We start from the raw sequence: 15,534 nt of genomic DNA, 5'->3' as shown, positions 1-15,534 counted from the left end.
CACATTCACACACACACACACATACACACCATAACCTGCAAATACGAACATGGCCATGATCACATTCACATGCACATGTATACACACAATGTTTGGGGTCTTTTTCCCCCAAAGGACTGGGGTTTGCATAGAGTACAATCAGTATTCCTGCTTGAAGTATGAAATAAAGGCTGAGAAAAAAAAAAAACACAAAAAAATCCTACATGCCAAAGACTATCACCACTAAAAATTCAACATCTAGCAAATATAAATAGATTGTTCCTCTTCAAAAAGTAAAATATGATATTCAAAGCAATATGGAGGAAGTATACACAGCTTCAGATTTAAAAAAAAAAAAATGGACTTGGGCTGATTTTGTACAAAATGCACCAAAGAGTATTTCACAAGTTACCTATAGATGGTAATAGGATCAATATTTTTTTTTTCTATGAACACAGGACAGGAAATTGAAGAATCTACTGATATTCAAATAATCATAACTTTAATGGGAGGTAAACAGTAAATTACTGGGGGCCTGCACAAAGGAAATGTCCGGAGAATTCTACACACTCTGCCATGTATTCATTCCTTAGTACCACCATACAAATCATTTCCATAACAGGTCAAAACATAGACAAGAAATATATATTTTGAAGACAGCCACGAAATAGGGCACAAAATACTTGAACCCATCTAGAAAAAACCATCAAGGAAATTGATGGGACACTATCCCGAGGCATTTTCAAAAGGCTGGAACCTTCCAAGTCATGATCGAATAGCCCCCCCACCCCCATCAAATAAACATTGATGAGACGCAACTGTCACTTTTGAACTAAAGGCTCTTTCACATACATTTTGTGCTTCCTTTAAAGGTAGGGGATACCTTTTACAGACCTCCCAAAATGCAGCAAAACATTAAATATGAACCTCAGGGGACTTGTTTAGGCCACTGCTGAGAAATTTGGAAGTCAACAGTTATCTACAATTTGAATAATGCACAAAACTCAACTACTCAGTAGTTCTGTGTGTCAGCCACACTTAAGCCTTTTTGTTGCAGTCTTCTGTATTATTTATTTATAAACACAAATCTAAAAGTATAAGAGCTGATGTAACATCATATAGAGTGTGTGGCAAGAATGTATATATGTTTGTAAGTTTTGAAGAACTTTCTTCACAAAATATACATGATGGACACACTTGCAGTGCATGGGTCTGCAAAGGTAGCCTAGTAATGTACTGGAATTTACGGTGAGCCCCGAAAAAAATTCAATTCAAAATCTAACGGTCAATAAAAATGTACTAAATGTTACCTTCCACTTTCAATACTTTATGGGAGTTTCTAAAATGATACTCTCTTCAACATACCACTGTATTTATACAACTCTTCATTTAAGGCATGCAAATGGGATTCCCTACCTTTAATCTTGAATTGCTAACATTTGGATAAGAAAGGAGGTACTCTGGCTGCAATTTCTTACCTCGTTTGACCTGGTCAACAGGTTGACTGGAAAGTCCTAGGACTGTCACTTGGGCTACTTTATCTCTGGCCATGCCATGTTCCTTGCCATACAAGCTCAGCTCATTGTCCTTTGATTGCTGCAGCACCTACATGGTCAGATAAACACGCATGTTTAATTTCTCAGATGTTATGTCATACACTCAAAAACAAGAATTTCTAAACTAGAGTTTCTAGAAAATTTCAACACCACAAAAATTTCCACTTTTACAGTATATCAAACATAAGACAATGGGATGGGGGAGAGATTTAGCTGATCCTGAGAATTTTGAAGAATGCATTCATACAAATTCTTAAGAATTCCATCCAAGCATCTATTGGACACCTACCAACAAACAAACAAGTAAACAAGCTTGCAAACTTTAAGGAGCTAACAAAGAATAATTTACAAACATTTACAAAATATTACACTTCTTTTACAAGAGTACATTTTTTGCCAGCATCTGTAATGAGAACTTTCGTCAATCATTCACAATACAATATTTTGTAAACACTACTACTTGGGTATAACCTAACTACAGAAATGTCCAGGAGAAAGAAGAGAATTGGTTACTTTGTATCAGTAATCTGAGATATAAATTGACTGACACAGCTAATTTGACAGCTGAGCATGTGAAAACAGCGTCAGTACAGCACGTGCCTTCAAAAAAATTACCGGCAATTGGTGTGCAGGTTGCCTCATTCAATCAGGGGGACATTTCATGAAGCGTTTTGGTCGGATATTTTTCTGACAAACTGTTCATACTACTGAAATCCTTGCATCTGATTGGCTGAGAGCAAATTTGTCTTTAACAAGTTTGTCAAACAAAAAGCTTCATGAAATGCCCCAATGGGATGCATCACGCTAATTTTTTGAGGCGAATTCACATTATCATATAGCGCGCTAGTTTGCAAATCACCCCACTATTTCGGAAATTTCCCAAGTTTGGGTCAAGAAATTTTCTCGAGCTTAGCTTTAAAAAATAGTGAATAGCATGCTATTTCGTCATCGGGTTATGAAAATCCTAGCTCAAGATTTCTGAAAAGACTGCGCTATTTTGAAACATTAGGATGATGTGAAAACGCTTTCTGATAAAGATCTGCATCCCATGCACACTGATGAGGAACAAACAACCAATAAAATGTTGATGTACACAGAAACAACATGGCCTCTGGAATGTGAACAAAGTCCAGAGTTATGTAGCTTTTGAAATATCGTAACTCCAACAGGTCTTGGCAACATATCTTGCTCTGAGCAATTACCGTACTCTTCTGGTTCTGATTACAAATTGTACATCAGCTGACGTAACCATGGCTACAAATTATGGACCCCTGAAAGAAAAAAAAAATGCACTTTTCAGGAAGTTGCAGTATCACTCCTCAGAATAGGAAGTTCCTATACTGGAATGCAAACAAGAACTATGATTACCAGGTAGAGCTATAATGGATTGGTCTTCTATTGAAAGTACACACATCCATGCACTAAAACCTGCAGTATGAAACACCTGTGAACAATTTTGCTTTACCCTCCTTTTCTGTTAGTTCAGGAATCAATCCAATACTGGGAAGAAGTATGCATTTTTTTTCCTCTCTCTCTTTTCTGTTGACTATATGGGTTGAAGAGTTCACCGTGCGCTGCAAACAAGTTGGCAAATCTTGGTGAAATTGAATCCCCAGAGTGGCTGGGACAATATGTTCAATGCCTAGGCCAGCTGTTGTTATAAATATGTTTGGATGAGGCATAGTGACAAAGCTTCTGACTACAAGGCTAGGCTGTTCCTTCTGCTACTCGCCTACATGTAGCAGGGCAGACACACATACATGTACAACAAATAAATGTCAAAAGCATGAAATATGTGTTCCTTAGACTTTGTGTTGGCATACACATGTACAAACATACAAATGTATGCTCTTCCCCCTTGTAAGATCTGCATGTGTACCGTGTACGTATAACGTCACGCCATGTATGGACATGGTGCAGAACAATTGGAATTGACAATCAGAACTTTGCTTGCGGCTGTACACTTCCCTGGTACACATGCTAAAGCCATTTCCATAATGATGCATGATAATGCTACGTTGTACATCCTACAAACATCATGAGGCAGTCTAGTAAGGTATCATCACAGGCAATTTGCAATGGTTTCATAACAAAACTCACTTAAAATGCATCCTTTTACAAAGTTCTGCCTGAAAATACCAATATTAGAGCTACAAAGGGTATTAAAAATAATGTAAAGAGTTCATCTGGGCACCTCAAAATAGCCATCTTAAATACATTATACAGATGGCAGTACAACAGATGATTTCCTCAGTACTTGAACATTGTAAACACATTTCTTTGGAGATACGTAATGACCATCCAACATTATTCTACTTCCTCAAATTACTGAGGAAGTTAGGTCTGACAGTTTACTTTGATAAAAAAGTACTCATGTTTTGTTTGGCATAGGAGGCAAAATATTCTTTCACATTAAAAAAAAATAAACAGTACTACTATGATACAAAACTACATGACTTATGACAAATCATTTTGATATGCTCATATGGAACACACTGATAAACCAACATTCAACAGCCAGTACTTCCTTGTCAATTGTTGATTTTGCCAAGAGTTTCACAAAAATCTATTGCTTTTTAATTGTCTTGTTTGGGTTGAGAACTCTTTCTATCCCTGCCCTGTGTATATAATTTAAAACTTTCAGTGCTAGCACTGTCTCAGGACATGTGTGTCACATTTTAGCAAAAGTAATCATAATCTAATGAAAAATTCTAGATATTCTGGGACTCTACTTTCCTGACATACACTGTATGTAATGCAATTGCATCTCTGTGGACTATCAAAATTCATCTATCACGACCTCAATCAATTATTTCAATAATTCATGCAACCCAGTTAGACTGTTGAGCCTAGTAGATTTAACTGGTAGAAGGTAGTACTGTATTAACCATCAGAGTGTATCAAATGACAAACAAATGGAATGAAAGTGAAATTGAAAATACATCTAGGAGTCCTATGTTGAACAATTAAATACATACATTTGTCACTGACACAATGTAATTAGTGGGCGGTTTACAATATCAGTACTATTAAGGCTGTCACGCAATAAACTTGCACTGGGACTAACACACGCCCAGAACAACTCAATAAAAAAAAAAAGTCATTATATTGTAGTTGCTATCAGGACTTATTGTGTGTTGCTGGCTTTTAATTATTATTTTCAAGCCTGCACAGTATTTCAGCAAGAAATATTCTCAGTTTTGCCTCATTTTTATAACTAAAAAAACAACAAATGATAAAAATGTAAAAACAGTTCGATCTCGATTATCCGGCCATGTCGGGACTGGCGCTCATCCGGATAAGCGAATTGGCCGGATATGGGAGACACAATGTTGATATATAGCTGCTGTCCCAGTGCACTGGCAGCTACGCAGGTAGCGTATCCCGCAACGGTGGTGTAATCTATGCTAGCCTGCGCAAAATTGGAGTCCCTTCTTCACAAAAATAAAGTATATCTTTATGTGAAAATCATACATGTTTTACCTCATTAGATACTGAGAAACCTATCATGCACATCTTATGAAATTAGTGAAATAGATCCATGAAAGTCACTTTTTTTTCTCAATTTCTGGATGAAAAAAAAAAGTCCTTCACTGCTTGAACGCGTCCAGATAATAGAGATTTCCGGATAAAAGGAGGCCGGATAATCAAGGTCGAACTGTAACTCAAATAACCGAGTTAAAGGCGTAATTTACCATTTGCAGATGTATCAAAATCTCAGCTTTAGTGCTTCAAAATAGTTCTAAAATGTGTGGGAGAGATAGAAACAACCAATGAAAAAAATTTGAATCAGTATAATTAATGTTAAATATTGTTAAATACACAAAACGTGAACAATAGTTATAATAAAATTGTTCCTAGACTAAACCATCTACAGTTATGGTTTAATGAGAAACACAGTAATGTCTCCTTTTATTTTAGGTTTTATTGCAAAATTTGTATATATGACTTATAGGATGTTTTATGATACAACTGACCTACGCATCAGGTGATGACTCGAAAATTTTTAAAATCATTCCTCCCAAAGATAAACAGTGCCTTTGAGAGCATGACCAATGCTAATGTAGGGATTTCATCCATGTTCTTTTCTCACCCTAAAAACTGACATCAGTTTTACTATAGCAACACCTTGAAGAACTTCAGCAGGAAGGATTTTCTAATGGCAACTATATCTCAATTTTAGCTATTTGTCTTTATGAGACAAGCACAGAATTTAAAGATAAGGGATATATTACGTCCAGGGCACCTATTCGAAGTACCAGTAATGTGTGGATGAATAATGTTCATAAAAACTTTGTAATAAACAATTTTATACAATCCCATATACAGGTGTATACCGTGTAGACAATGTAACAATGTTGCCACCATGCCGTTAGGTTAAATACTTGCCTTAGAATCGGAAAATCCTGCCCACAACATGAAACTGACTAAACACACTTCTGTTTGGTTTTGTTTTTTGTTGCTGTGAACTTCCCGGCACAAACTGTATGCAGAGCTCTGCATATGAGACTATGACTGTGTACATAAACAGGCGCAACCTATTCTACAAGGCTACCACTGCACATACTGTTACAGTAGTTAAAAAGGCAGACTGTACCCTTGCTGTGCACAGATTGAATCAACAGATCAATGTCAATATTTGACCTCTAAAGCTCTGGGCTTATTGTTCTAGTCCCCAAACAATTTCCTCGAAGGATTAGTCATGCTGTCTCTTGAGCAAAATAACTGATTAGGGCTTAGTTCCCTATGCAGTATCTGATAACAGCATTAAACAAAGTACTTCTTGTCCAGTGTGAACACAATACTTCCAGGACACTTCTGACACACAAGTAATGGTCATCAAAATCAAGAGACAACTGTAGATTCTTAATAGAAAAGTGCATAGACACATAACAAATACAGTCTGTCCTGATTATCTGGCCCTCTCTCATCCGAACTTCTCTATCATCCATGTGTCTCGAAGCAGTGAAGACAAAAGTGATTCTACAATGTAAACACAAGTACTGAAACTCTAACAAAACTCATGCAATTTACATAATTCCCTACAGAAACATGTTATGAGTTTTACAGTAAAATGTTTCAATTTCATGACTATGACTTTAAGTAGGCTGGCATAAATTACACTACTGTTCCAGTGTACAATATGAGCACCTATGTACAACAATTTGTACGTACAGTACCTCTGCATTGGCAGCCTACTATACATAAACATTGTTTCTCCCATATCCCACCGAATCGCTTATCCAGACAGGCACCGGTCTGACATGGCCGGATAACAAGAGGTCGGACTGTACCACCATTCCAATCATATCTGCACCATGCATATACTTGATATTTTGGAAATGTTGCTGTACATTTGAGCATTTGAAGATTAACACTTTACACAATTCAAGTGCACTGTACATGCCAGCTAGTATCTCGAAGAAGTTGTTTACTATAGTCCCCTGTACTGACAATCACACGTGCTGGCCACAGAACAGTTGTGCAGCATCTGCTTCTTACCTCTGACATGTTGATGAGCCCAACAGCCAAGGTCTTGTATCCTAGAATGGTCCTGTTTTTGTAGCGCTTCCGCCGCTGGAGCATTATCCTCAATTTGTTTCCATCTCGTTTCAGAAAATGTGGATACTATGAAAACATAGGAGGAAGGAGGAGAAGAGTTGGAAATACAGGGGACATAGACACAGACATACTTTGTTCTGGGTGACATTTCCAGACAGCATCATTCCACTGATAAAGTGCTTTCAAAATACAAGTTATATAAAACCTGCAGTACCAGTATTTGCAACAGATCTTTCCTGCCAGCCTTGCCCCCTTATTCGTCATTTGTTTGTGTCGACCACATACCTTCATACTGTCATCTCAACTGTTGTGATTTCCTTTTATTTAAATATGATTTCAAAATTGCAAACACACACACCACATCACAATGCTCAGCAAACAGATACTACCTGTACCAAAATACCTCAATACATCTTGCACATATCCTACTACTAGAAAGATCGCAACTTGAGAGACATGAAGTTTTTCCTACGTGTAAGCAAAGTGGTGGTATGGGCATGTGTTGAGGAGATAGTAATGCTGTTATGTTCTGAGGAAAGTGCTAGAATTTTAAGTGATTGATCCATGAAAGCGAGGACGACCAAAGAAGATGTGGAAGAGAAAGGTGGAGGAAGAGCTCATCAGAAAGGTTGGAATGAGGAAGGAGGACTCCCCAAATAGGGCAAGGTGGTGAAAAGGTGTGAGTGGTTGCTGTGAGAGTGAGGTATATCCAGCCACTCTGATTATCTGGGACAAACCCAGATTTTAAACAAAATAAATAAAAAAATTTTAAAAAATGGAGGATGACAAGCACAATCTTATCAGACTATTCATTTTACAAACACTCACATTGTACCACTACAAGCAGGGTATTTCTCTCCCAAACATTTCATTTTTTATTTTTTTTTTCATTTATAAACAGTATCATTACAGCCCAATGAGCTCATGGAATAACATGACATGTGTGTACATGTTTCAGGAACTTGATTAGAAAGAACTGAGAGCTACACGGCTTGTACTACCAATTCATTATCTGGAAAGCTGTTTACCTGCAGAGAAAAAGATAGGTCCAGCTCCGTGTCCAGAACTTTTCCTTGCTGAAGAAAAATTTCATTTGAGCGTAGTGTCCTCTTTGAGCTCTATAGGAAAAAGATGCAGACATGAAATGGAGAATAAGGAAATGTAAACTTTGCTATCACCATCTATTATTGTTTTTGCTTTCTCCGTTATGATCCCATAAATATGTGCTCAGAATGTTTTACACTCAAGTACATTAACATACAATATGTGTATGTACATTGTAGTACATGTACACTGTGTAGGGCGCAACACAGGAAATTATTACTGTGTACATGGTAATATGAAATGCTGTTGAAGGTTTGTACAGCAATGATGCCATCCCAGGACTTGTATTCTACAAAGTATAGTACGTACCTCAAATAGCATTTCAAGCCTTTCAGGTGTAGACATTTTGCAATATTCCAGACTAAAAAGTCAACAAATACCAGCATCATCATTATCATCAGATCTTGAGGACAACAATACATAGCTTCAGAAGTACACGGTAGGACCTCTATCACTAGGCTGGAGGGAATGACAATGACAATACTATAAACTATAAAACTGCTTGTACATTGTACATGAACAGGCTTAGCATCAGCATACATGTGGAAAAATGCTTTTGGCACAGAAACAGGGAATACAGGTAAGCCCAACTACAGTAACTGCATATAATGAACCTGTGACTATCAGTAGCCAGTGCTGGTCACTAACACTTACACGTTGTAGATGATTATTAATGACTGTGATTATGTACTGTGACTGTGATAATCTAATATGACTTACTTACTGTCAAAACCTGATAGTTTATGATGTACCATTGTCACTTCTAGCACGATTTGGGGTGGAAATTAAAACTATATAAATAGTCCCCATAGTTCCATACAGTATATTTGTAACAGCACAATCTGGTATTTCATACAGTCAAAGAGTAACTTCCAAGCACAGGTTTTGTAGTAAATAAGACAAGAGGAATTCATGTACAATGTACAGATGTAGGCCTAATAATTAGGCCAGATAATTTATCCAAATAAAGAACACAAGGACTGATACATTCTCAAAACATTTCCCAGACCTACATACACTTGCAAATAACAATACACAATTTGTATAACTGAGTAATTTACATTTCTTAGGAAGTAAGATTAATGAATACATGTAACTCAGGCATTGAGGGGGTTTGATAAAGATTGAAAAATGACATCCATTCTGGATATAATATGCACACACTTTTCTTCAAAGTGATAGGACAATGTCCTTGTTAAGAGGTTTAAAAATTAGCAATCATTTGTTTTTCGACTGGCTATGACTGCTACACCTGACTCGACCAGTCTTATTTGAGTGAGGGAATTGTGTATGATAGCTCTGATGATGAGCAATTGATGACACTACAGTTCATGTTGCAGTGCTCAAACCCAATACAGTCACAATGTGTCAAGTAGCACTGACGGACTCAGTACCCATGGGGAGGAATCCCCTGTCTCATTACCTTCACGATGTGTTTTGTTCATCATGAAAAGTAAGAAAGCACTGCTACTGCAAACCAGTATGTGGCGTATACCAGTGACCTTTCTGTGACCTGAGAGAACAATCTACGTAATCCTTGCAATGCTGTTTTGGGTTCTTACACTACAATAAATCATGAGGTCTTCTTCTATTTAACACCTTCATGTCAATTTACACCCTTCTTCTGGATGTGTACACACTGAAAATACAATTTACAGGCTGTTGCTTTCAAAACACAGTGAGTAAGACCTAGGTTCTTTTAGCCTAGGTGCAACATGAATTGTAGAAGAAATCTATTACACTCCAAAAAGTTCTTTGGCGAGAACTTACAATGTAAGAGCTGTACAGCTGTAGCATTTTGAAAGAACACATGCGGGTCAATGTTTGGTACAAGTATTTGTAAACACTGACTGTACATTGCAAATTGATAGGAGTTTACATTGTAATTCATATTCAATATTTTCACACATTCTATGTATCTAGTGTAGAATGTATTTTGCAAGTACCGGTAGTCTAGGGAATGAAATATACCTTCATACATGTGTAGATGAACGACAGTCAACAAAACCAACAAAAACCCCATAAACTAGAGAAGCACTCTGAGAGCACAGACCTCCGCCAAGCATGCAGCCCATTTCCACCCGCACTGATCTTATTCTTCATAACCTCCCCCCTTGGCGGAGGTAACAAGTCTTATCTGGATGACCATGGAGTTGGTGCAATGAAAATTCCAAGGCAAACGAAACTGTATTGTTACATACATACCACATGTATGTGAACACAAGAAACATATGATAGAAAATACATGTACTCTTACTGTACATGTATGTCTGCATTTAAAAGACCTCTCTGGTAGTTATGGCACAGACAGAAACTACTCACAAAGAAAGAAAGGGAAAACATTTGACTCTTAGGCTTCAACCTGGTGGGCATTCAATACTCACTTGCATTCTCACTGCTATGATGATGGAGTTGAGATCACTCTCCACTGCTTTGTGAACGACTAATCTGGTAAGCCGCAAACTGCATAATCTGTAGGACAAACAAATTAAAATGATAAACAAGGAATATCTCAGCAACTGGCCTGAAATATTTGATTACAATCTGAGTAGCAAACTTTCTCTTCAATTTATATACTGTAAAAGTGGATATTTTCGCGCAATTAATTTTTCACGCTTGGCCGGGTATGAAGAGTTTTGCTTTTTTTTAATTCCATGGAATCAAGACATCACGCACAGGAACATATGGCAAGGAAAAATATTCGCGTGCTTTTATTTTCATGCTAGTTTCTGGTTGCGTGAAATGCGAGAAAATTTCCACTTTTACAGTATTACAAATGATATCCTACACAGTTCACAATGCAAAGCCACCAATTCAAAAGACAGGATATACAACATTTATATTGTATTGACAAATTTAGTTATAAACTGTCATAATCAATGGACTCTTTAATTCACACCTAAATAAAAGTATACAGGAGCAGAAGGAGATCACTTGTTTAAATCAGCTAGGATCATGCTTTAAAATATGGCCAGTCTAGTCTAGTATTCTCAGGTTTCCATGGCGAGAGGCATACCAGTACTGTGTTTGTAGTCTTGGTGATTTTCACTCCACAATGCACCAAATTCCTTCTTGGAGTAGTAAGAACAACTGATTGAATTTCATCACTCATCCTTGAATGTTTGTTCTGAAGCAAGTCAACAATCCTATCTTTAAATGACAAGTAGTAACCTTTACAACATAATTGTTAAATTCAATGACAATTCAAAATCAAACCCTCCCATTTGGTCAGCCATGAAATTTTGTCTGATAATACAGTTGTCAGAGTACAATTGTGTAATTCAGTATAATTATTTGCCATTTGCTTTACAATAATGATAATAATAATATGAAATTTAATGCGCTAAATCCACTCTATAGAGTGCTCAAAGCGCATACTGTACATAATATTACTATTATTACCCCAGTCTCTGGATACATTATTTCCCGCCAGCACTGACAGTGCTCACTCTCCACTCCCTGGGGAGCATTCCAGCCAGTCGCCATTTTACAGGCGCGGACATGCTGATCAACCAACATAAGCTTTCTCATCCTACCGGGTACCCATTTATACTCCTGGGTGGAGAGCAGCAATGTGGACAAAGTGCCTTGCTGAAGGGCAAACGTGTCGGGCTTTGTGGGGCTCGAACCCACGAACCTAAATCACGCTCGCGCGATTTAGAAACGTGCGCCCTTATCCACTCGGCCACGACACCTCCACGCTTTGATATGGAGGTACAGCTGTATGAAATAATGCACAGTAATGTCACAGGAATGTGCATTCTGGTGTACTATTACTGTGGCGCAGCTCCATAGAGGCACAGAAGGATTAAATAACTTGAACATGGTTACTCCATAATAACATCAGAGCTGTTTGCAATGCACCAAAAATCATGCTTGACCAGATTCCCTTGCAAATAAGTTGAATACTCTATGCCAATAATGCACTTGTCAATGTAATGACGCACCCCACTACCCCCGGACATGGGTGCGTCGGTCATTTTTTGACTGACTACACGGGGTTTTTGACGCACACCACAGTCACTTTTTTGACGGACAAAACCCTGAAAATGACGAACACCACAGTCACTTTTTTGACTTTTTTGATGCAGTTTTCCATAGCCAAGTGACGTACCATGACGCACCCCTCGGTCAAAAATTTAACGGACATAGCTGGTAAAATGACGCACACCTGGGTCACAAATTTGACGGACCAAACGAGGAAATGACGCACCCATGTCCGGGGTAGTGGGGTGAGTCATTACATTGACAAGTGCATAATAATCCAGCTATAGGATATACAATAAATGTAATCAGAAAGGCACTAAGAGAGTGCAGACCTCAGCAAAGCAGCTTATTTCCATCGGAGGGCGGGGGGTGGGGAGATGAAATCACCTCCATGTTTCCACCCATACACACATGCCGAAAATCGCCTTTACTTCCCAAAAAATGAAGACGCCTTTCTGGGGCAAATTTTTTGGGGGGGCAAATTATTTGTATAGGGCCCCATTTTTCTCTCTCTTCTTTTTTCCTATAAAACAACAACACTTTCTGTTGTGTCTCAGATCAGTGCAGCAGCACAGCTTACTCGCACACAAGTTCACCTTCATTAACATAAGGATTGAGAGAATGTAGCAATATTAGTAGAACACATCATTGAAAGTTTGAGGAAAATTGGACAATCCGTTCAAAAGCTATGAATTTTTGAAGTTTTTGTGCAGTCACCGCTGGATGAGAAGACTACTGCAGTGTATGATGTCACATGCGTACAACAATATAAGGAAAATATAGAGAAAATTTCACAAAATTTCATCTTTTGAAAAAAGTACACATTCCCTTGACTCGTTACTGACGTATGTTATGGGTACTATTATTCCCATTGCCTTTAGAAAGAGGCAAGTCAAGTGTTCTTTTATTATGCGAAAAAAGTGAAAATATGTTGAATTTTCTTTACATTTTCTTTATACTGTTGTACTCATATGACATCACGAGCCTTAGTAGTCTCCTCATCCAGCGGTTCCAACACAAAAGTTTTAAAAATTCATAACTTTTGCATCGATTGTCCAATTTTCCTCAAACTTTCACTGATGTGTTCTACTAATATTGCTGCATTCTCTTAATCCTAAATGTTAATGAAGGTGAACTTGTCCTTTAAGCACGGAGTGAGTGTGCAGATGCACACTTCAAATTTGTGCAACTTCAACTCCTTTGTTTGTTGGCCTTATTTACCAATCATAATCCTTCAAAAATCAAAAAAGTATCCTGGATCCAGATGTTTATCCAGATCACATGTTACCAAAATTGAATCACCTGTTCCTTGTGTCATTATCAACTTTTCCTGTTAGTTTTATGCAAATCCATTCAAAAATTTTTGAGTTACACCATGTATTTTGCAAACTGACACACAAAACCAACCAACAAATCAACAAACAAATGCTGGCAAAAAAACATAACCTCCTTGGTGGAGATAATAATGCGTACATACTCAACCATAAGATTACTGTACATGTTTGGTGATGCTAATCAGATGACGTACAGTACATACAAGCATGTACCACAATGCAGTATAAATTGACAGGAGTATTGTACTACCAGTGGCAATTGTTGCTTTCATTGAACATTCTGTTTTTAGAGTAATTATATTGACAGGCAGCAGCCATGTCTATTTGTAAAATAATCTAGTAATTGCAGCTAAGCTACACGTGTAGTATTTCAATCTGACGAATGACATAATGTCAGTGAATAAGTGTCACAGAGACCAGCACCCTAGCTGGCTAGCATGAGCTCATCATACCAAGCGAGTACAATACATACAATGTAAAGCTTTCTAGTAAATTCTACTAATGAGCAAGATAATCAAAATCACCAGCGACAATGTATACTGTACATTGTATAAGTTCTAACCACCACATTCAAAGTATAAAAGTCTACATACGTGTACGTGTAGATCTTTGTACTTGATAAAGTATAAAGCCTTTAATAACATACATGCATACATGTTGTAAGACTCATACTTCTTTTACTATATCACAAATGCTCAGTCAGATGCTAGAAAGTAGAACTCTATGATTAGTATGATAATTGATTGATATGTAGAACCCCAGATCCATTTTGACAAAGTGTGTAAATACTGTGAACTACAATGTGTATTTAGATCTAGACATGAATATCTACTGTCTAAACAACCTGAAAGACTGTAGTGTGAACTTCCTCCAAAACAAAAAACAAAAAACAAAAAAGAAAATGTAGCACTGCAGCAAAAGTATGAAAATTATTCTCTCAAATTTTTGGAAAATGGACTTCAGGTATTATCCCTCTCCAAAAAGCTGTCTTGGCAAGAGCTCCTTTTGAGACAGCCACCCAAAAGTGAGTGTGTGCATCCATGCGTATCACAAGCAAGGTTAGGCTAGTTTAGAGTTGTATAGATCTGCACTTATTTAGTACTAGTGTGATTGGGGTGGCTGTCTCAAAAGGAAGTCTTTCCGCTGTCTTTTACTGCAGTGTAAAATAGCACTATAATTCCGGACTTGATTTTCGTAATGGAGTAATCAACGTTTTTAGCATCTTGTCATTGCACCAGAATATCAATTTGTATGCCATATTTCACAGTACACATTCTTACCGATCGGACGACAAAGAGAAAATCGGCAATTGAGGCTCAGATTTTGTGTTTTATTTACAGTAAAATGTCTAACATGAACATTTCAAACAATTAATGCATCAATAAAATCTTGCGATAAATCTACTGTAAATTGACATATTCTTTTGAATCTGAGGTGAAATGTGAATTTCCTAGCATTTTTACATTTTTATGTCACATTTTTTTTTTTTTTTTGATTCCGGTCCGTACAACACTCTGTGAGACTAGTCTACGAAGTCTTGCGTGTATTGAATGTCATTTAAGTGAGTATTGCAGAAAAGTGCGTGTCCGGAATTACCATGCTGTCCAGCAGTAATACGGTACCATACCTGTAAATTTATACTGGTATACCATATCGAGTCTAGTTTAAATGGGTAAAGTCGGCCTACATGTAGCGGATGAACTCGGCCACTAGCGCCCTCAACAAGTCGCCGAGTTTACCCGCTAGGTCAAGTTTAGGCCTACCCATACATATATAACTAGATCTATGGCAAGTGCTTATATAAACTTACTAACACAGAGGGCCTAGTGACAGTATGTATGATTTACTGTTCATGTTGCCTACTGAATACTTAGATTCTAGTGCGGTGTGGGTAGACATGTTGATGTTGTTGCTAATTTATATTAGAACTAGTTGGTGTACAAGTATGTAGGTCACTGACTGTATTCAGTTTCAGATATCGCCTCCGTTTCAAATGACTGCTCAGCACTGTC

General features: G+C 37.5%; 1 protein-coding gene across 1 annotated transcript in view; it reads right to left on the bottom strand.

Moving 5' to 3' along the window:
* The window catches only part of LOC140227736 (phosphofurin acidic cluster sorting protein 2-like), a 96,035-nt gene that overhangs the window by 79,938 nt on the left and 563 nt on the right, over positions 1-15,534 (bottom strand). Inside the window, exons 2-5 of the mRNA XM_072308142.1 lie at positions 10,586-10,673; positions 8,126-8,215; positions 7,038-7,163; positions 1,458-1,584 (exon numbers count right to left, since the gene is read on the bottom strand). Of these exons, the coding sequence (XP_072164243.1) occupies positions 1,458-1,584; positions 7,038-7,163; positions 8,126-8,215; positions 10,586-10,673 (431 nt within the window). The remainder of the gene's footprint in view (positions 1-1,457; positions 1,585-7,037; positions 7,164-8,125; positions 8,216-10,585; positions 10,674-15,534) is intronic.

Source organism: Diadema setosum, chromosome 1 (genome assembly GCF_964275005.1).
Source record: "Diadema setosum chromosome 1, eeDiaSeto1, whole genome shotgun sequence".
Classification (NCBI taxonomy): Eukaryota; Metazoa; Echinodermata; class Echinoidea; order Diadematoida; family Diadematidae; genus Diadema; species Diadema setosum.
This window is presented reverse-complemented; position numbering and strand designations above follow the sequence as displayed.